Consider the following 24,310-nt stretch of genomic DNA (forward strand, 5'->3'; position numbering starts at 1 on the left):
CTCTATTAATTCAGACACGGATGGCACAACGCTGTGTATTACATATTTTTTCAACCAAAAATGATTTTGCGCTTGTTAGGGGGTACTTGGCTGAAAAAAGATTTCACAGGGGATACATCACTGAAAAGGTTGAGAACCACTGGCCCAGGGCCTCATTGATGGACCACAACTAGCTCTAGCTTCTTGAAGCTCTTACGTGTGTAAGGATGCTAGCAGTGGGGAGTGTTGACCTTAATTGACAGATGAATGATCTCAATGAACTCGAGGGGGCTCTATTAAAATATAATTGGGACAATGAAATAGACTACAGTTACATTTACTATGGAACAGTACAACTTTACTAAACCAATGCAGACTGATTCTCATACACAACATCCTCCACTTGTTCTTCGACAGCAGTTGGTATTGATAGCCATGCCAGAGATTAGAGGATTAGTAGGGTTTGTGCATGGGGAAATAGATAATCTCCTTTAGATCTGACCTATCGGCTGCACCCTGCTAACTCTATAGGGCTTCATAATGTCAAGCACATGTTTCAGCAAACGCTGGATTCAGACGGGCTCACATTTCCTCTCCTGGCTGGGAGATTTGGAAGTAATTCAATGATGAGTGCATGCAGGAGGCAGACGTAGCCGATAGAGGAGACCAGCTTTTTGCATCTGCTGCACTGCTGCTGAGAGGATGCTCAAAACATCAGGACGTGATTTAAAATATATAGAGCATGGGAGCAGGATGGATGTTGGGGGCGTCGGCAGTGACGGTGCTGTATGTTTCTGTTGACAGTGCAAAGAAGTAAATTACAGCATTGCATTGGGTACAATTGACAGGGTTTACGCTGACAAATATTTGGAGCTCCTTTTATCCAATGTCCAAGTATTGCTGTATTTTATTATTTATCACATTGTGCATTATAGACAACAAGTACGAGAATTAATCGTTTTCTCAATTCTGTGTGTGTGTGGTGTCTCTGGGTTGTCATACGTCTCCTTACTTTGTTCAAGGTGTTTTGGGGTCTCCAAGATAGCAACATTGTGATGCATTTTTCCTCAGTGAAGCATTACAAGTAAGATTTACAGACTAAGGACAGAAAAATAATTACAGAACAAAATGAAGCCGAGGCTGGAAGTTGCTCGTGGCCGGTTCTGTTAATTGGATGAACAGAAGTAACGTTATCGCACACATCATGTTCACACATACAGCTCTATTTTACACACAGTATACAACTGTGGGTGATTGACAACACATTTTCTTAATAGATGAGGCAACAACATGTACACATCCAATCTTAACCTGTGATAATGCTTTCTGTGTTGGGATTCTTGTGGGTTTTGTCCTCGGTAATCACCTGTGCTGTTGGTCTTGTCATGAATAAATACAGTGTGAAGAGCAGTCTCTCTCTCTCTTTCTGAGTGCATGTATGTGCGTGCTTGTGTGCAGTATTGAGCCTCAGGTTGCTGATTTGGGTGCAGTAATTTGCCATTAGACGAGGGACAGGTGCAGCTGCCTGTGTTTGCAGCGCTAACAAGGCATTTCATCATGGTTAGCACCAGCCTGGTGCTCTGATCAGCTCTTGTCCTTGTCACCATATCACACACATGTACACGCTCAAACGCACACATAGACACACTCTGGTGGTCCCTACATGGTTGTTCTACGTATGGTGCTGGTTAGAATGGAAGGTTTTGGTTCAGAAACCCACATTACCTTGTGAAGGATAGACTTGTGGTACATGTACGCTGTTTTGTGACTGGCGCTTTGTAGGAAAGGCATGTTCGTTCACCTCAGGAAATGTTATTAATATATTAGTTAACTGTCAACTAGTGTTTGGGTTTGAGTAATGGGTAAGCCTAAAAAAAAGATTGTCCCAAGAAATATGATTTTTTAAAAAAAATTTATAACAGTTTTTTTTATTGTTTTAAGTGAATTTCTCTTCATGTAAAGTACGGCCTTGTATCATGTTCATTCAGATGAGCTTATATATAAAGCCTATCTGATGTAAGAATACATGCAATCTACTCTAGCGGTTAAACTTGAGAAAAAAAGTATTTTAATCCTCCAAAGGGACTTATTATTGCTGGGATGTTTAAAGTTATTTTCGGAAAAGCAGCGTTGATGCATGCTGACCTTTAAAGATGTGCTGTTTCTCCAAGACCTGACTGAATTTAGATTAAGAACGTAATGGATGCATATTATTACAATGGGAACATGAGATCATTCCTGGGCAGCTGTTTCCTCACATTTTGCCTAATTGAGTGTGATTTATCAGCAGCACAATAACAGTAGGCTAATGTCACCATACAATGATAAATCAATAGGGATGAATCTTAGCAAAGGTCAGAGTGAAGGAAATGTAATGGAGACAGGACTGAGTGGCATTTTAAATAAACTCCTCCTTGGCCAGTTGTCCCAGCGGTTGTAGTCTCTAAATGGTTAGGGTAGTGCAAACTCACTGCAATGCAGGCTGAATATGGTATCTCCGCTCATAAATCCAGCAACTGAAGTAAAACTCAATTTCGTTTCCATTGTGCATATGAGCTGCAAGATATCATACTGTGGTCACCCGAAAAGTACATTTTCTGTTTATGGATTTACAACATTAGAAACGGCTATATACCTCTCTTGAGTTTCCAGCTCCAGGTTCTTCCGCCATCAACACACACACACCTTTCTTGGCTCTCTCCCAAGGCGGTCAAACAGATTACTACGGGTGTTAACCCCATCGATCTGCTCCAAATGGCCTCCAAATGCCAGGAATTAGATTTCCGACTGGGGAAGAGGGAAATAAAATGCTGTAGTATTTCTTGCTGCTCAACTTGGGAGTCAAGTGCTGCTATGCCTTCCTCAATGTACCAGTTTTTCCTCAGAACTTCTTTTGGTTTTTCCGGATAGTTATATTTTTCTCCCTTTTTCAAACTTGTTTCGAGCATATTTCTTGAAGAAAATTGGGACGTAAGATACAGCCTGTACCAACCTCTGTGTGACTTGGCTTGGGAATCCTTAAAAAATACATAATGTTCTCAGTACTGATAGACTCATCTACTTCTCCTTGTATTCATAAAGAGACAAAAGATCTTAAGATTCAAACTATAATCGATATAAGATAACCTTAGATTTTGATAATAAAATATTTGTTCCATATTTGATGGACCGTAGGCAAATGTGCAGGGCCCACTGTGCAGCTGAGCATCATGGAGAGTCAGGAATTACTGCATTGTGGTGTCATAATGGAGGACAGGTTTATAACACTGGTTGGCTCGGCTTTATTAGTGCGCACTTAATGTCAGGATAATACATCTTCACTTCAGTCTTTCAACTGCTTTTTCCTGCCCCATCCTCCCACCATCGTCTTCGCTACCCTCATCCCTCTTTACTCTTTTTGTCTCATTATATTCCGTTGCCTCTCTCCCATCTGTCTTGCTTTGTCTATCTGGCATCAAACTTTACAGTGTTTATATAGCTGAATAAGTATTGATTAATGTCTGAGTGGTCGTGCTACCTAATGAGAGGCTAAATATAACCATCGCTACACCGGCCCTGCCGCGGCCTCCTCCTCCCTCAACTAGCGCACAAAGTGTGGATAGTCACACTGTTGGCATGACAACACACTGGTCAAGGCTCTGTGAGCAGTGACAACAGAGTTTGTGCATGTGTGCCCGGCAAAAGTAGGAGAAGATGAATGAAGCAGGGGGGACAAAAAGAGAACAAGAGAAAAAAGGTTGCTTTTTTCTTTATTTTTAGCTTTACTTGAAGCTGCTTTGCTTTCTCACTTTTCTACAATCCATTCCTCCATGAAAAGGCTGGAGGACATCATTTAGTTGATTTTCCATTACTTATGTTCCCTTCAGATGAGCGATTCCATACTCATCTGAGAAAATTACTTATATGATTAGAGCTGAAGCGATTAGTTGCTGAAACTATTAATTGTTTAAGTAATTCGTCAAACAAAAATGTCACTTTTTAAAAAAAAATTACTTAATAATGTAATTGTGATTGTTAATCTATAATGAAAATAATGGTTTGTTGTAGCTTGTTACTGTCTCTCCATCCCCTGTTTACAAATGCTGTAAAACAGTTTGCTAAAGAGGGAGTGAGGAATATAACTATTCTTTACCATCTACACTTACCCATATACACTCTAGGTAATACATCAGCTTAAACCTGCAATATCTCCAAGCTTTACTGTACTTAAGTTGACTAATTTAGTTGCCCACATTTCTTTTCTGTTTCATGGTAAACAAATTCCTACAAACCTCCTTGTTACGACCAGCTGGAGAGAAATGAATGATAAGAGTATGCTAATGCAATATCTGCTTTAATAGTGTGCTGTTTTATTTAGCTGTGTCGCCATGATAAGGAATCCCCACTGTGTCTAATCGCATTCTCTCCCTATCATTTCACCTGAGGCATATCCACGATCTGGTCTATTTCTCACTGACGTTGCAGCATACATTGTTCTCTATCAGCATGAATATACATGCACTGGGGAAAGCCTTGATTTCACCTGATTTCCTACTTAAAACATTGAAAGGAATTCACACAAAGGGAGTCTGATGACTCGGACTGTGGAGGGTTGAGTGTGATGCAGAGAGATTGCTGTCGCGGCTCAAAGTGTGACTTGCGAAGTCGTCTATGTCCTCTTCCTCAATTTAGGGCTTCGAAACGATCATCCTCCGCTCAAAACAATGGACGCGACAAGAGGAGAACATAATATGTGTCAAGGCTGCAGCAGTTATACCTGCCATGCTCCTAATAAAGTTACCAACAGATCACAACATACTGCACAATCCTACATGCCTGGTTCGGAGGCTCATTCCTCCACATTTGATTTAGAGTTTTTCAATCCGCGCTGCGGAAAGGCCGGCTGTGCTGCTGTTCAGTGGGAAATCTCATTCAGTTGCCGACTGATGGCTAACAAGGTCAAATAACTCTTCAGATGAGAGGGAGTGTGTCAGCCGGCGCACACGCACACACCACCTGCCATTCAGTCAGTCAGTCCATCTATCTGCCAGCCACACAGGAATATATCCTGAATTGAGTGGCAATAATAAAGGACTGAGGGAGGAGTGTTTACTGCTGATGGGAATATCATTGCAAACTGTGGAAATCAGGGAATCGCAACAAAACCTGTTAGCTGGCTCATGTAGCAATCAATAGGAATCTACACTGTTTTTTTTCCTTCTTCTTCTCTTCTTCTTTTATTGCGCTCTCTCTTTCCCGTTTGCACTCTCCTCTCCTCCGGTTGCCATAGTGATCTGAAATGGCTGTGTTCTGCAGCACTGGATCCGAGCGGGGGTCTGCTCTCGCAGCCTGTGAGATAAACCGTTTTACATGAGGGTCTCAACACACAAACACACACAAGCATGCATTTACTGTATGCTAGTATATGCCACAGCACTTAGAGAGTGTAATTATTTAATGTTATTTGAATGTCTCATTGTGGTATACATTACAATAAACTGACACTCGTGAGTCCACTGTTTTTGTGGTTCATCCCTCATGTCGGAGTATAATGACCGTGTAAGCAGTGAACAGTTTTTTTTGTACAGTTTGTAATTATTGATTCATTGACTCACAGATTAAGGTATTTAGTATCGCCCTACTTTTTTGAATAATCTCTCAAACTACCTTACTTAATCTATTGACAAAAAAAGAACAGAAAACATCTATAAATTGTCTTTAATTGTTGATATGTTTAGTTGTGGGATTGAGATACAATTTACCAATTTAGATTTTTTCTTTTGTAATTGACTTTTTCCTGGTTTTTACAATAAAAACTAATTCAAATGTATCTTCTTTCTTTTCCTTGTGTCTCTCTGTCTACCTCTTTCCTCCCTGTGTCCCTGCTCTCCCTTCACCACCTCCCTGTGTCTGTAGTGTGACAACGCCAAGGGGCTCAGGGCCTTCTTTGATGCCATATGCTACGGTCCCAAACACCTGATGATCTTCGGTGGTGTCTGCCCCTCTGTGACCTCCATCATCGCAGAGTCCCTGGAGGGCTGGAATCTGGTGCAGGTAGGGTTTGTACTGTACATGTTCTCATGCATTGGCGTGTATGCGTGCATGTGGTATATTGCATGTACTGTGTGTACAGTGTTCTGGTTTCTGTGTATCAGAACCTCTGAATTTGCTACTTAATTGAGTTTCCAAAAAATATTGTACCTTCAAATTGTAGTGAGCAGAATACTTCCTGGGATTTCAAAGGGGTCCCAACTCATGGCTTAATCCGTCATTAACCTTGCCAGGGTGATGTCTAATTGCCGTTGTTCTAATCTGTAGAATCCTCCCTCATTTTACGATCAGACAGAGTCAAAATGGCTTAACCCATTGTGGCACTAGAAGCTCAACTTCCAACATGCAGTTGGACTTGTATATGAAGGAAAACACATTCTTCTAATTGTAAAGGCTTCTCCTCAAAGTGAAACGCTGTCTCACATGATTTAGCAGAAAATATGTGTTTGGGGTGTTGAGCTAATCAAAGTTTTACGACCAGTCAATGTTAATTACCTGCTAGACATTCATATAATAGATTTTACCACTCAATTATACTTTTGCTTGCTAAATGACTGCCATTAAATTAGTAGAGCTTTATAATTGCCCACTGTAGGCAAACACTGTAAACTTTTGACCCCCTGAGTTTCTTTCACTTAGACTCTACTGTTCTGCAGTACCAAAGAGGGGAAATACTTCCTTCCAACGAATACATTTAATTTGCTGCAAACCCTACAAAGGTTATCGGACACAGACAAGAAGGGACTGAAGCTTGGGCTTGGAAGAGATAGCAAACTTCAAGAGGCTGCATTTTGAACTGAATGTCACATTCCGTGGCATATTTACCCCACTTGCAATTACCATGAATCTTCTGCTTTTCATGTTCCTTTCTGCTCGCTCGTCTTGTCAGGGTCACTCAAAAGTAATAAGATTGTCAGGATGAGAGAATGAAAGGAGGAGTAATTTTTTGTTTCTGCGTTCACTTCCTTTCAGTGGTAATGATCTCAGTCTAGAAAGAGGGCTACAAGCCACAGTTGATCTTTAAGTGCTCTCAGGTATTTGTCTGTGTGGGTGGTGTGCAAGTGTGTACGTGTGGATGCTCTTTTCTCTATTTATTGGCTTGTTCGTCAGTGATTACCTGTGAGAAGTGCACTAGCAATCTCCTGCTCTACAGAACATTCTGCCTGGTACAATGTGTTCCCCAGAGCACTTTACCAACAAGGCTCATTTCACTATTAGTACACAGGCAGACCAATCCCAAATACACATTATAATGTTGTCAGCAGGTGAATGGCTAAGAAAACACAGGAAAGGACCTGTGTTTAAAGGAGATGCCACTTGTATTCAGGTCAGGGGAACTGTTGCTGTTTCCAAAATTAACTAAACTTCTTTTCTTTTAGAGCAACAAGCGTGTAGTTGCAAGGGCAATCTAAAGATATTTATTCATCAGTTAACTGTCCAGCACAATGTTGACTCGTTTCATTTTTAAATGGGTGCCTACACACATAGCTACGTATTTGTAGTATCATATCAGACCTAATTGTCTTACTTGTATGTGCATGTGTGTTGTGATCGTGTGTGGGGTTAGCTTACTATGTCTAATGCAAAACGTCCTTGCAAACCTGAAGAACATTCTCATCAGAGTATATGACTCACCAAGCAACTATAAGGTGCACTGGAGAGATGCAGAAAGACACGGCGGTGGATGTAAACAACACGCCAGATAGCTATTGGTTGTTCTATGGAGCATAACTGCGTAGTGAGTTGGCACCTGTGTGTTTATCTATCATGTACTTATCAAGCTGGTACTTGCACCTGCCAGCTAGATTCTTGGCCTGAGCCTCTCTGCCTCATCTCTAAGCCCATTGACTTTCATGAGTTCCTATTAAACGTGTGTTTGATTATATCTCGTGTGTGTCTGGGTATGTGTGTCAATCTGTGCGATTGTGTATATGCGTAAAAAAAGTGTTTTTTGAGACGGACAAAAAGTTAGACATTGCTCCTGCTAAAATAATGCATTTGTCTGATGGAGGAAATGAAAAGAAGGACTAAGAGGAAGGGCATGAGAAGAGACAACCAAACAGGAAGAACAAATAATTGGAAGTTTTGATCCTGCATCCTGCAACATTTAGTTGATCAGTTTATCAGTGATAATCTGTTTTTAAATCTTTGATTTGTGTCACCCTGTATATTTATTACCCAGCCCTGGCACTAGTGAGACTTGAGTTGGCGTGGAGCGAAATAGAGCATTTTTCATTGTGATTTTATGGGCCAGATTTAACAATCACATAATTTCCACATCAAAACAAGCAGCTCCCTGATACTATCTACAGTAAAGATAGCTGAGAGAACTACCACTCCTGGAAAAAGCTTAATCATACGACCATAAAGAATTGCTTTCAATCAGTGTTGATGCCTAATGAAGTCAGCGTGGAAAGGCTCAACAAAAATAAACTCCCATTGCATACCTGTTCATAACTCTCCATGCATTCACTTGTAGTTAAAACAGAACAGGCTTTAGAAAGGTAGTATCAGAGCCAATATGTTGAGACTAAAAGTCAGTATCCAGTGTGGCAGGTGGAAAAGTGCCCTAAAAGGAATGTATCCTGAAACCTCCCTAATTAGAAAAAGGCAAAAGGCAAGGTATCTTGATATTCCACCAATGGGAATCTTAAGAAAAGCACTGACTTTTAGCAAGCCAACCTGCCGCCAATATATGACACTTTATCCACCATAAATGTTCATAACATCATAAATGTTCATAATTCCTTAAAGTGTGACTTTTAGTGTGAACCAACTCTGTCTGTCCAGAAAATGATGAGGGAGCCGCCCAATGCCAACAATGCCAAGACGGCACACTCACTTGTGTGCATTGTAAAAAAAGAAGAAAAAAAAAACTACATAAATCAATATTGTCAAACCCATTCCATGGGTTTGCCTGTATGATAACTAAATAAATAATGATCGGCTGGCAGTGAATACACTCACAGATTAGCTTGCTAGTGCTAGCTCAGCTACTTAGTGGTAAGAATCGCCCTTCTGCAAACATTTTAATTGGAGACAATTCAGGTTATGGGGCACTCATTGCCACCCCGAGAAAAACATAATATCAAACGACTAAAAACGAAAATTTGACGCTGCACAATGCATGCAACATGCAAAATGCATGGTGCATGCAGCATGCACAGTACTTCACAAGTTAAGCTTCACTTGCCAGAAGCACATTTTTAGGCTCTGTGTAGCTACGGATTGATCTGTTTGACACGTTCTGATTCTGACTCATATCTTGTGATGCTGTTGAAGTGGCTTGTTTGTCAACCTCCTTCCCTGAGCAACTCTGCTTTGCTCTGCATTACAGTCACATTGTGTAATACATTGCTGGCTGCGTGCTAAAATGACTGCACAAGCAAATTAAAATGGTGGATAAGAATGCTACCAGGGCCATTGGACAGATGGCGAGGAGCGGATTGAGGGAATGATGGAGGAATAGAAACACAGGGACAGACATGGACTGTCATAGCGTAACATTGAAATTCAAAGAAATGGGGCAGGACGCAGCTGTGTTTGTGAGCTGCCATCAGTCACAAATGCCACTGATTGCTGTGGTTTTATTTCCGCAAAACAATGAGTGTTGAATCCATCCTCTTGGCTGCCATCTTGGTCTGTGATTAATCATGTGTTCTCCTCAACATGATATTATATAATTCCAGAAAGCATTTGGCGAGCTTTTTAAATACTTTCTGGCACAGAAATCTGTGCCCAGTAAACATGCTTCACTCACATTGCCCTTTTTCTTAACTTACGAGAGGTCCTTTTCTCACTACAGCAGTGGGGTCTTTTTCCTTTTTAAATGGCTCCTTGAGTTCCGACAAATAGCCCCAACCCCTCTCCTGCTAATCACTCGCCCCCTCTCACTCACCAATTAGGCCTAACATGGCTGTCCATTTTCAGCCATGTCGAGTGTGTAATGAAAAATTATGCTTCCTGATCATGTTGCTTCTTGAGAAGAACACAAGTGTTATTTCTACAAAATTGCTTATTTTTTTAGACACTTCGTAAAAGGCAGGTTTTAATAATGTTTCCCCACAGTTACAGAGAGGAGGCAAACTCACTTTTGAGTTTAAATGGAAACACTTTCAAAGACTTAATTTTGATCAAGATCAGCTTCCTCTGTTTACGTGTCAGAGTTTAGATATTTGGAGGTGTCCTGTGCCTCAATTTAGAGCTTGCAAAACCTCTGAATCATTTATCTTTTAGGAACACTGAATAATGAAGTAAATGTATAGAGGGAGGAAAATGTGGATGTGCCCTCTCTGGGTATTGTTGTCAAGACATGGAGCTAATATTTACCTGTATATGAAGTACATTTTTCTTCGGCACTTGCTGTATCGATTGTCAGTGCTTCATTAAACCAACAAAGTTGTATCCTTGACGTACGGCATTCCCTTTTCTTTAAGCCTCCACCAACTCTTCAGGGTCTTCTTTTTTGCAATTTTCTTTCTCTCACTCCCTGAGTGCTTCACTGGATGCTTCAATAAAACATGTGATGCCAAGCTCTGCAGTATTCTGCCTCACTTACGTAAAATCCTCCTGTGTATACTATCAATATTTCATGACTTTCAAAGTTTAAGCAAAAATCTGTGAGTGTAAGGACGGTGTGAGCATCACAACAGATCATCATTTATCAACATTATGAGTAAAATTAAGGTTCACCTGTTTGTGCTGTGTGCTGGTTTTTTCTCTGTGGGCAACTACAAGTCATATAAACTGTCCTCCTAAGGTTAGGTGACTCACCCAAACCATAATATTTGTGTGTGTGTGTGTGTGTGTGTGTGTGAGAGAGAGAGAGTGACTTGGGACAGGATAGGAAAAATACAGGATGCTTAAGAAAGGCAATTAGGCCTGATTTTCATACCGGCTGTAAGCTTCTGGACCCAGGGGAAACAGGAAGTAGTGTCCCTTACTCTACCTAAACCTGTCCAACTCTGGATTAATGTTGGTTCACAAACTGGATTGAGATGTTTATTCTCAAAATCCTTTATACAGGACAGACTGTTCATAGGCAAATGTTGATATTTGAAGCAAAGCTTAATGACAAAGAAGCCTGTTGCACAGGACAATAGACAATAATTTCTTATTGAGTCGATTACAATGTTCTCCTTTTTATCACTGAAGACAAAATGAGGCAGAAAGAGAATATTAATGATATGTTTTGCTGTGCATTAATCAGACCTTTTTTTGTTGTGAATGTCACTGCAGCAGCATGTTCTGTAAATCTGAGCTTGTGCACGCTGTCGTACCTATTCGCAGTGCTAAATGTGCGCCATTTGACAGGAAACATAGTAATTAGCAACATTTGTTGAATGCAAGCCATTAATAGGTTGCTACTGTTGGTGTCACACATTGAATTACCATGCTAGTTCATAGGAACAAGAGCTTTGAAAGAACATCTTTTGTTTTGTTAGTAGGAAGTAGGAACAACAACTTGAAACCAGTTTCTAATTCTTTTGTTTTTACCACTGACAGATCTCTTTGACACCAAGGTCTATGAGACATATTCAATAGGAATACACAATGAATAAATGCTGAATTTCATCCTTGCATTCAAGTACTATCACTTCCCCAGTAGTTTTTCTGAAGGAGGAAACAAAAGAAAATAAGTGCGTCATACTCACGGCACTAATGATGGTGCAAGACCTGCCAGCAACAATAAACAAACTATACACATTCATAGTTCAAGCTTGTTTTTGATGATTCGCACAGGGACTTTACCGTACACACCCATCTTGTGAAAACTCTTTTTTATGCCCCCCAAATCCTGGTTCTTTTCCCATTCCTCTCTGTTCTCTTTTGGGATTTCCAGTCTTTGATATTCCTTATTTAGGTCATAGAGTCCATAGCACTTTGAAGAGCTAGCTGGGCGTATACAACTTTTAGTTTCAAGATAAAAATAAAAAGCTTTTAACAAGAACATCCTATAAGAGAAAACGTGTAAAGAAATGGGACAAAATAAACGATTTGGAGGCATAATGTAGAGAAAAAAAAGCAACGGAGGAGGAAAAGATGAGGTAAAACGGACATGATTTAAGCAATAGGAGGAGGAGTGATGGGGAAAGTCAGGCCAGTGTGCTTGAATGTAAAAAAGAGAAAAAAACCTATGTCACCTATGCCAGTGGTTGTGTGGTTGACGTCAATATATATATATATATATATATATATATATATATATATATATATGTATGTATGTATGTATATATATATATATGTCTATGTGTGTGTATGTATGTATGTATGTATGTATGTATGTATGTATATATATATATATATATATATATATATATATATATATATATATATATATATATATAATTTCTGTTGTGCTTCTACGAGGAAGCATTAGGAGGATCCTTTGAAACAATATAAAAAAACAATGGCGGACTCTCCGAGCAATCGGACATCAAAAGAGGACCCGACTCCATTACAAGCCATTAAAACCATAACGGCTGCTTGGAAAGAGTGAAGCTTATGCGATCAATAAAGGGCAGTTTAACTGTCTGACACAGCTCACCAATATCTGAAACATCAACTGCCGTTCAGAGACAGAAAAAGAAGAGAGAGATGGAAGATGAGGACAGACTTAGTGGGTGAGAGAGAGGAAATGGAAAGAGAGAAAGACTCTTGAGATCATTAGAGTGCTTTCCATCCTCCTTCCCTGCTGTATAGTTTACATATACAGTAATACAATAACTTGACTTCTACAGTAGATCAGCCTATAGGATAATACAAATCCTACACACAGGTACGTATAAACACACACTGACACACTAGCAAACCACACAGGAGGATAAGCCTCATGCTATTAAAGTGCTAGAACTACTGATTTAAATAAGAAAAGAACATTTTCTATCGTTCACAGCAATTCCAAAATGTTACTTTTAAATGTATGTTCTGCTAAATGTAGCACAGTACAGAAATATGGTGGTCATCTGTGCTCCTGATGTCTGTTTTACCTTAATTCTACTAACTACACTGCCTGAACTGTTTATTTGATCACATTGCATTCAAGTGATCAAACTGTAACACAAACACCAGATCCAGGCAGAAAGGCTTGAACACTCTCTGCACCTCCTTACTTGATTAAATTCCTTTTCCTCTTTGTCACTCTTCTCTATCTCTCTTTCCTCCGACATGATCCTCTTTCGCTTTATCGGGCATCAGAATGTGGAAACGTTAAGCCTCCTTGAGGTCGATACTGAGCTCAATGCTATATTTTCACTCCCTATTGGTGCAGTCGCATATCAATACTTTTCTTGTTGGTCTACGGCTGCAAGTGCCGATGAATTATAATGTCTCTCTCTCTTCAGGCCACATCAGCTTCGCCTCTAAGGCTATGTTAACGCTACGTGGTTGTTTTGTGCTTTTAGGACTAACATCTGTTCTTCCATGTGAACCATACACTGTATTTAAAAAGTTTTGCCGTCGCCATCTTTGTGACACGAGATGGTGGAAATAAGTACAATCCAATTCTGAAAAGATGTTTTTAGGCGACCAAAACACTAATTTGCATGACCTGCAAACACATTGTGAAACTTGTAAGACTTTATTGACTATTTTATCATCTCAAATGAAGCCTTAAACGTTGACTTTAGCGGCCTCCATGTTTGGACACGGTGCTATCTAAGAAATAAATCTGAATTCAACACTTTGCCGCGTGTGTACACTCCATTCTAACCTGCTTTATTCCTCTTTATTGTTGCCAGTGGGTAAATTTGACGTGATTTCCAAGACTTATTTTTCTTTTGAGAGATGGCGAACAGTAAGCAAACAGCTTCTCTCCTCTCAAATCACAAATCCCACTGCCAGTTGGTGTCCTCTTTGAACAGCTGTGCCACTCAGACTCAGTCTCCAACAGGCAAACAATTGTTCAGATGGATAAATGAAATGTGCCCATTACATGCACAGATGTAGGAGCAGAAATGTGCATGCCGGCTGTTGTAGGCTTGCACTAACATTGACGTGTTTCTCTCACTCCATGTCAAATCTTTTGCTCTCTCCTTTTCTTTCTAACCCTCTACTTTTCAAAGGGCCCCAGAAACCCTTGGGCACACAAAGCAGAAATTGCTTTAATTGGTGAAGACGTGGTGAAGCGTTTGGCATGAGGAAGTCCCATATTCTAATTATGCTGGCAGAGATAGGGGCTTGTACTTGTTTCAGAGAGCAGACATACATGGTTTGCAAACTCTTTTTATGAATAGTCATAACATGCTTTCTGCTGCATTGTGCTATCTTTATAGTGTGACATTTGTCAAAAGATGTATCTTTTGTTTTGTAGCTGCAGCCTCACATTTACATTTAAATTGGCATCATGATGTGCATATTCAAAATGACTGAGCAGTTTCTACATGTAATATGGAAATGGTTGTTGTCAAATGGAAACCTTTAAGGTTTTCCATGGTACCATTACATTGTTATACAGCAGGCCAATTTTGTATATTGCTTTCCTTCAAATCAGTTAATAAAGTGTACAGAATGTTTACAGTATCAAATCTGTCATTGAAAAAATAACACATTTTGCAGAATGGGACTTTTTTTTACGCAGATAATGTTTTAGAATATTTGCAACACCGCAGCTGCTTATCTTGTGTATTATTAAACGGAACATCTTTAGGACTATACTACGAACATGTTGCTTGACAGTATGGTCCCTGAATAGTAAATCTGTTGCACTAGTGTGTTGAAGTCCCAACACAGTCCACATACACGATTCTCCACTGAAACGGCCACAACATGGATGCTGTGGAACTACACAACACCATAGCATGACTAGCTGTATGTCCAACCAATGCATTATGATGAGCGCGTGTTAAATGCTAATTCCAGAACTGAGAGGAAACCAGTTGTAGAACGTGAAGTCGTATTTGAGCTGTTTTCTTCAGCTTTAAGGACACAGCAAGGGTTTCCGACTTGACACAAAAGCTATATGACTCACAGTTAGTGAAGTGTGTTTTATATATAAATGTCCTGAGATGCAGGCAGCACAGCACAGCTCTGTTTAAAATTTTAATTCAAACCTTTTAGTGGTTTGCAAGCAGGAGAGCCTGAGAGACAACGCAGACAGAGCTGCACAGCTAGCTCGTTAGTACAGAGTGGAATGGGTCTGCCCTTGAACCTTTCTGTCTTACTCACACAAGAACACACACACACTGATATCTACACATACATCACATACAGTATATGTATACACACACACACACACACACACACATAGTCATACAGGTGCACACAGGTAGACCCATGAACATGCAGAAAGACACGTAATTCACTTGCACTGATCCGCGCAAAAGATTAAGCATCTGAAACACACACAAGCCCAGGTATCAATTCACTAACCTGACGTTCACTGAACTCCACAGGTTGGCAGAATGTTCGCTTGGACCAAGCTCAGAGTGCATATGGTCTGATCTCCTTGAACAACAACAACACCCACACACACACACACACACACACACACATTCTGACTGACTAGGTACTGTAGATGCATTCTCACTTGTACCAACCTTAACATTAATAAATATCCCTGTGGCACTAAAAGCGAGTTTGTGTCTGACTTATGGAGCGCTGAGTATTCCTACATCCAAATGCATCAGAACTGTTTCTCGTCAGTCCTCTTTTCAGCTACTGCAATTCTTTTCCATATTAGAATTCACTTCAGTGTTTTAGTCGATACAACATGCTGTTGTGAGCTATTGTGAAACAATGGCAGATTCCCTTTAGTGTTTGAGAAAGGCTTATATTTTATCCCTTAGATGCAACATTTAAAATACATTTGTTGTACAACATCATTCGAAGTTCGCTCTAAATTATATGAGTGATGGCACTCTCCTTCCTTGAGACATCTATAGGGTACTTCCTACACCTGACAGGTCAAAACAAATATAAAAATATGTTTTTTATGCTGCATATTGATTGCTTCTTTTCTCCATTAAAATCCTATCTTTAAATGGTCTCCTACAGTTGAGGGTAAAACCTCATTGACCGTTCAAAGTCTCCTTTGGTATTTACTGAGCACCAGCACTTGCTTTTTTACTTAAACTGATGACAGTGCTTTCATGTATTACTTGTATGAAATCAGGCATGACATACAGGTATTCCTTCACAGTAAAGAACAAAAAAACAATCCAGGAATTGTTCATCTTCGTAAATACTGATACAGTTTCAAATTCCCTTCATACAGCATGGCACTTGGCCCTTTCAAACCGCTTCTTGTTTTGATTAATAAATCTTCATGTTGAAACAAAATCCATCACAGCCAACTCATCTGAATTTCCAGGAGGATAAATACATTGTGCTTTGGGCTAGAAATCAATACACTGCTCCAAATTTTCAGTGATCCAACATGTATTTATTTAATTAAATGAAGCAGATACTGTTATGTTTAATCTGAAGGATCACTTTGGAAGGTGGAGAATGCAAAGGAAGTTTATGAGATGAGGGATTTCTTTGGCCATGTTACCTGATATTTACCGCTCAATAGGTTAAGGCCAGGGGGGGTCAGCGCTCCCTGTGGTGGAACGCAGTGCATTTTTAAAGAGACAGCACAGACTTAACAGTGGGACGCCAGCTGCCTCCCTCAGTGTTAGGAAACACACCTAAACACACCATCATTGACCTTAAGCTCCAATAAACACCATTAAATATGAATAAGGACATAATTGAAAGTAACCACTGCCACTTTCTTCTTTTTTCACACACACACACACACACACACACACACACACACACACACACACACACACACACACACACACACACACACACACACACACACACACACACACACACACACACACACAGAGACTCACACTAGAAAATACAGTCAACCACACATTATCTGGTTTACTAGTTGGTCCATAATAATCTTGACATTTTCTGTGGTGTCATTAAGACCCTCTACAGAAACCACACACAGAGTCAAGCCTTTTATGGGGCATGAAAATAAGAAAAACCCAATTCAAACTTGAAATGGTTTACTGACGATGATGATTTATGATCCAGAGTGATAGCACAAGGAAGTGTGGGAGACTTACTACAGTCAACACGTCAGAGATAAATCATAGTGGGCTATCAAAAGACAACAATGGTTGAGTGTGAAATATTTTTGTTGTCCATCGATTGGTTTTCTGAACAACTCCCCCTTCCCCCTCATCATCCACAACGACCCCCTACTCCTTGAACTCTCCAACCTGCTTCCATGGCTGAGAGATGGAGCGAGCATGGGGTCTGGATAGATATTTAACTTGGACCGGGTGTTTATCCTGCAGAGGTAAACTTTAATTTCAGGCTCTGTTGTGGCATTACTTCCATTTCCCCCAGCGACAGAACAGTGGGAGTAATCTGCTTAATTGGTATAATTATGGTGTAAGCAGTGAACCCTTGAACACAAGCCTTTGCCTTTCTAAACGGATATTTGCAGATTATGGGGGTAAAGTTCTCTTCGTCAGTATTTAGCTATACGTCTCTGCTGTTTGTGGGCTATAATCTGTAGGACAAAATAGATGATCCATTCTTTTGACCAGTGTTTTTCCTTAACATACTTATGTATCCTCTGAGTAATGTCACACTATTCTTCCCTGAATCCCAGTATCAATCACAGTTTCCCAAAATCAAAAGCAAATACAAGTTATTCACAAAAATGGAGGCTCAGACTAAGCAAGAAGTTGTTGTATAAGAACAGATATTGTTTGTGTTACAACTCCACTCTTCTGGTTAATTCTCAGCCAAACTAACTTTCATTCACAAATTGGTTTGAAGGATCCTATAGACATTAGTTGACAATAATGCGGGAACCTAACCATAATCAAATGTTCTGGGTGCCAGAGAGAACCATCAAAATAATTAAATCGTGTGTACAACACCAAAGTGCAAGAACATCAACGTCATCAATATACTGATCTACTTCAAGTGTCGCATTTAGACACAATAAGAGATAGCAATTTGTTAGATACGATTTGGTACAATGCATTGTATTATAATTAGTTTAGCTGAAGAAGTATTCCCTGTAGAAATATATTTATTAAAATCAGATTAATTAACAAAAGATCAACAAGTTTAAATATACGGTATACACTCATTTCAAGCTCTCCCATATTCCTCCACTTGCTTAGTGTAACACTGCGCTGCAGAAAACAAAGGTCTGGGTGTCATCGTGCTCAGGGGTCTTTCATGTTACTTGTCTGACTGACAGCCCACCTCAGAACCTGGCCATGTCTCCCTCGCAACCCAAGAGATGGAATTTTAAAAATGTACAGTCCTCTTTGAGCCAGCCTTTTGAACCCTGCCGGTCTGTGGAAATTGAAAAGTCAGTGAGAGTAAAGAAGAGAGCTAAGGTGAGATGGAGGGAGGCCATGAAAGAGAGGGAGAGAGGTTTCTGTATATCTGGAGGGACTTTGCATTTCCCCTAAGGCAAGTTCTCACACAGTTCTTGTTTCTCTTTCTCTCTCTCCCCCTCCCCCCCCACCTCTCTCTCTCTCTCTCTCTCTCTCTCTCTCTCTCTCTCTCTCACACTCACTCTCTCTCACTCTCTCTCTCTCTAGTCTCTCCCTGATCAATGGAGTGGCCCTCCACAGCACAGGTCAGATGCTATCAGATGCCATCATTGAAAAATGCAATGTGTGTTGAGGGCAGTTCATTGAAATGAATCCCCAGGCTGGTTCCTGTTTTCTCAGACCTCTCTACAGCATATTTCACAGCTGATGCTGTTTCATGGCCACTATTCGAAGAGTAATTGAAAATCCATGGCTGATTGACTCAGACCCTTAGTAATTAATTTTCCTTCAGTTGCAGTGCTCTAAGACTAACACCCACATCTTTGCTGTGCTGAGGTAGGAATGACATAGTTTAAGCCAGCTTCCCACTTGGATGGCTGACATGTACCTTTTGATTCTTACAAATAGCAGTTACACGCACAATATGTTTATACACACATACGTATAAATATGTCCGGTGACACACTTTTGGAGACTTGATATTTAGTTTGGCTCTATGGCAATGTTGGTCTGTAAACCATTGATTGATACAGACATTTATGTTAGGAGTTGTTCCAATACCATTTTTTTTCCCCAGACAGTATATCCTCATGACCTTTGGTAATCCCTTAACAGTTACTCTTGTGCCACCATGGCGTTAGCTTTTGTGGTTCTGCGTGAATTGTCTAAAAACTAGTGGAAGGATTTTCATTATCCTGTCGTCCTTAGGATGTACTGTAATAAGTGTTAACTTTTCATTGAACTTTATCATCAGGTAAAACATTAACATTTTACCAATAAGTATTACTAATACTTTTTACCAAATTCCTTCAAAACCTGCACAACGTTGTCATGTACTGTCGATTTGGATATTTTGGCGTTAAAACCATTGCTGTACTTTTGTAGAGCAGCACAGAGCAGATACCTTCGCTGTAGACTCTTGTCTTCATACAGATAAGGGTTCATGTACTTGTGCTGTGGATACTGACTTAGCTCCAGTTTTCTTCTTTTCCTTTACTTATTTGTCTCTTCTGCTTTGTGTCTAAGAGTGATTACCAAGTATTGCCAAAAGGACAGAGAATAATACAATTCTTTGGGTAGTATAATTTAAACCCCAAATAAGTGCCTAAACCCTGGCTCACTCCCAGTATGGTTATTTATTCCACTAAACTCTCTAACACCGTAGTGACTGATAACTAGATCAAGGTGCCTTCTGCTCTACGGCCTCTCCTTATGGCAACTGAACAGTTGATCGAGGTAGGACACCTTGTAGAGGGTTGGCACTCATCCACATGGTAAGCAAGTAACAAGCACAACTGAAGGACATTTATGTGACTACACTGGAATATTTAAGTGTGATTCTAGTAGACCATATATTCTCTGGTGATTACCAAATCAGAGATACATTGAGATAAGCTTTGAGCTACAATGTATCCACATGGCTGATTGCCAGAATATAGCTGAATAAAGCACTGTGTTATATGGCACTGATTTGATATGATGTTAGATGGTTATATGACATTGATACAGACAGCATGTTGGCCACCGAATCCACCTGTGTACTCTCTACAAAACCACATTAAAGGAAATTATCTATAGATCTATACATCAGGAAACCAACGTAGAGGTAAAGCAATGACATCTGAGAGTTCAAACAAAGACAATGAGAGAGAAATACTGTGAGACCTAATAGCTTGTCTCACATTGAAGGACCTTGGAACCTGTGTCTTGGAGATGAGTCGCTGATATCTACCCAGCATGCTGAGTGTGGGAACGGCTGCATTGACACCCACATCACGTTTGCAACAGAGCGCTGTATGGCACTATAATCATGGTCAGCTTATTGAAAAGAGAGCGAAAGGCGGAGAGAGAGAGGTGTGTGGCTGGTAGCTCCACTGAAAGGTCCTCTTCCAAAAAACAAATATGCGGGGAAAGAAAGGTATTTTATTGATTACCTCCATGTTTTGGTTGATTGTGTCTCTTGTGATGATATGTTGATATGAGTATGTCACGGTGTGGGTGTATTTTCACTCTTATTAGCAATAGCTAATTAGCAATAGCAAAAGGCAAAAGCAACTATAAATGTATATGGTTCAGGTAGGGCTCCATGATTAATTGTTAAAAGATCTTGATTTAGGCACATACGCAATCACGTTTCGATTCTGCCATGTTTTTTGTAGAGTTGCATATTTAGTATGAATACTCATAATTTGTTGCTGCTGTGGCATCCACAAATGCGCTTTAAGGCTTTACAGACCACTTTGCTTACACTCAACCTATCAAATTAGCAACGAAGCTATCTGTGAGGTGGGCAAGGAGTATCCAATCTTTGGTCGTGGTTCTGTGGGAGGCAGACTCAAACCCAGCCTCTAGCTTTTCTAATGTTCACCAAGCACTAACATTTCTGTAAATGTATGTTCGCTCTACCAGAGATATTATTATACGTTGAATGACTTGACTGTATTCACCTCACGCGTTCTGACTGTGGCAGCAACCTCAGAGAATTGTGGTTTCAAAACTTGCAAATTGTGATTCTCATTTTATCAAGAATCGTGCAGTCCTATGGGCGGTACAGAAATTATGTTTACAACCTCCGGCTTCCTGGAATTTCTTACCAGCAATAGTTCATACAAACCACTTTAGTGGTCACTGCTACAAAGAACATATTAGGTTGGATGTCTTTCAACATATCTTCCAACTCTTACAGTATAAGCTCAATAGTTCTGTGACTTTCCTGTATGTTGGTTTTAACTTATTTGTTGTTGCTTTGTCTTAGTCTGTCAATTAATATTTTTAGCAAATGTTGTCTGGAAAATCAAGGCTGTCTTATACTCTTTGTACAGCTTCTTAGGGCTAAACATTACAACTCAATATTTTAAGCCATTTTGTTCAAGGTTACCAGAAACATTTCTCCTTACTGTTTTATAGCCTGTTGACTGATTGTAAAAACACTTTTGTGGAGTGATTCTCGGTTTTGGATAGTTTTTTTTTGTGTGGCCCCTGTATTCCCTGCGTTGCAGAATCTTTTTTCATTTCAGCCTCACCTTAGGGTTCCTTCTGGGTTAACGCTGGCTTTTTAGGCTGTGTAAACGTGTGTCGCAGAGGGGAGGTGCTAACCACCCTCCAGCCACACTCCAGGGAGGTCAATGCTTCCACTCGGCTCAAAGCTCCAAACCGTCACACATATCCACACAGAATGCAAGTTGGCTCGGTGTGGAGGTGAGTAAGAATAAAGTAGTATAAAGAGATGAAATTAAGAGCCAGAGATGGAAAAGAAGATGGTAGTTGGGAGGCAATTGATAATTACGAGACAAAACTTAACATGTATTGTGTTCATCTGTTTATGCATGCATGTGTGTCAGATTATTTAAGACACCGAAACTGTGTAAACACAAATAATTTAAAAAGGAAAAAAAAATAGATATTAGTTTTATTTCTACAGTATTGTGGCCTGAAGGTCTTCCTGGAGACCATCACAGTTCTGACATAAAAAGGAAACCTACTCACACATACATCCAATTTCAGAAACATACATCAATCACTAAACTTGGGAAGCACTCATCAAAACTACCCAGTTCTGTGAATGACTCTAACAGTCATTCCAGCTAAACACAGTCCACTCCATACTCACAAAAATACCCCCGTTGGAAAACAAAACCCTTTGACCCTGTAGTCATAAATCCACCAGGACATAGCATTCCCCCTATCAGCATGGGCTCAGGCTGAATTTTGAAATGTGGAGAAAAGACCTCTTTTCTCCCTCCAAACTTGCCTTTTGCTCAAAGAAGATGCTTGAGAAGAGCGAGAGCGTCAAAAAACAAAACAATTTGCATGGCAAAGAGGTGTTCTGACAAGCAAGAAGGCGACAGAGTTGTTGCCCAGAGGACTGGATGGCTGTTGAGCAGTGGGGAGGAATCTGCTATTCTCTCTTCTCTCTGGAGAAACCAGCAAGTGTAGCCTCCCCTGAGGGTGAGAAACGTTGGAAAGCACAGTAATGCACTGTGTGAATATCAAATAAAGGTACTAATACAGCATGAAACTAGAGAAAAGGCAGGAAAGTGAAAGTATTTGAGTGAGCCCGAATGCACCTTTTCTTTGCCATATTTAAATGCATACATGTTGTCTGTGTTCATGGATTTTTAGATGTGTCAGCAAGGGCATTAGTATATTTTCCTGATGACTTCAATTCAATTTAGAAGCAGGGTCACCATAGACGGAACAAACATATAAAGGTAACTTTATTTGTCTTGGCTCTTTCCAACATTCAATTCAATTCAGTTTATTTTGTATAGCCCAATATCACAAATTACAAATTTGCCTCAGAGGGCTTTACAATCTGTACACATACGACATCCCTGTCCCAGGACCTCACATCGGATCAGGAAAAACTCCCCAAAAATAACCTCACAGGGAAAAAAGGGAAGAAACCTTCAGGAGAGCAACAGAGGAGGATCCCTCTCCCCGGATGGACAGATGCAATTCCAGTTGCACAAAACAATCTTGATTCTTCAAATGAAAATTAGAACCCAAGGTCTAGAGAAGAATCTCCGAGGCTGGATATTTTTAAGCCACAACACCATTACTGTCATTCAAGGACAGGTGCCATATCTAAATTCAATGCAAAGCATGCTGCACATTTCAATTAATCAACCTTTTTCTAGTTATTTTGTGACTGCCCTGAGGCTGATGCCATCAGTAGTTGGGAAGTCTCTCCAGTTTTTGGGAGCTATTCATTAACTACTACTCCCAGATATTTTTTAGGCTGCAATGTGGGAAACAAAACAGGCTTTTCAATGCCACGGTGTATCTATCTATCACAGTATTTGGCAGGAGGAGGATGTTGAGGATGGGAGGGAGAGCAAGGTGGGAGAGGTGGAGAACAAATGCAGAAGGTGCTTGCTGTGGGTTTCTGTGACAGGCCAGGATTTAACACAAAGTCAATACTACTGCAAAGTGCAATCACAATGTGTTGGCTAAAGCAGATGACTGCGATGAATGCTGCACCAGGGCCAGTCTCAGTGGCCTCGTTGCCCCAGAAGAGATGTTTTATGTGGGCAGACATCTTCAGACTGTCTGCTCTCTCCCTGTTCAAGGCTGTCCATGTATTTCTCTCTATTATATCCCTATTTCAAAATGTATTGTATGTATCTAACTATCTCTAATGGCTATTTATTGCAGTACAAACTAGTATATATATATATATATATATATATATATATATATATATATATATATATATATATATATATATATATATGCATGTTGTATGTGTAGTATGGCTAGCATATATGGACACATTTACCCATGCTGTAATTGCAGTAACATTATCTCCATATTTATGTGAAAAGAAATGTATACATTGTTTTTACACCAATGTCCTCAATTTAAGAGAAAAGACGAGCTGCAAATGTTAAGAAAGGAAAAAGGTGTTCGGGGTGCAGGCCTGCTATAAAGAAGATTCCCAAAGACTCACCCAAAGTGGATTAGTTGAAATAGATGCCAATTTACAGTCTCACTTATCTGTAACTGCATTGATCCAGTTTGTTTGGAGAGAGATTGTGTCATAGTGTAGGTAGGCAGATGGCTAGAGAGCAAGGCCCCAATAAAGAACAGTTACTTTTTATAGAAAATGGGATATCCTACAAGAAACTCCTAATATGTTTGTTTGTTTGTTTGTTGTAATGTCTAGACAAGGTAGAAAACAGGTGGTATTGTGGAATTAAAAAGTACTGTAGCATGATCACATCATTTTGTTTGAAAGGAGGACATACAAATGTAATTTTTCAACAGTGGTTGTC

At 40.0% G+C, this 24,310-nt stretch overlaps 1 protein-coding gene across 1 annotated transcript in view; it reads left to right on the forward strand.

The window, feature by feature from the left end:
• The window catches only part of gabbr2 (gamma-aminobutyric acid (GABA) B receptor, 2), a 154,272-nt gene that overhangs the window by 37,890 nt on the left and 92,072 nt on the right, over positions 1–24,310 (forward strand). The window contains exon 2 of the mRNA XM_034545526.1: positions 5,875–6,012. Coding sequence (XP_034401417.1) covers positions 5,875–6,012 — 138 coding nt within the window. The remainder of the gene's footprint in view (positions 1–5,874; positions 6,013–24,310) is intronic.

Source organism: Cyclopterus lumpus, chromosome 11 (genome assembly GCF_009769545.1).
Source record: "Cyclopterus lumpus isolate fCycLum1 chromosome 11, fCycLum1.pri, whole genome shotgun sequence".
Taxonomy (NCBI): Eukaryota; Metazoa; Chordata; class Actinopteri; order Perciformes; family Cyclopteridae; genus Cyclopterus; species Cyclopterus lumpus.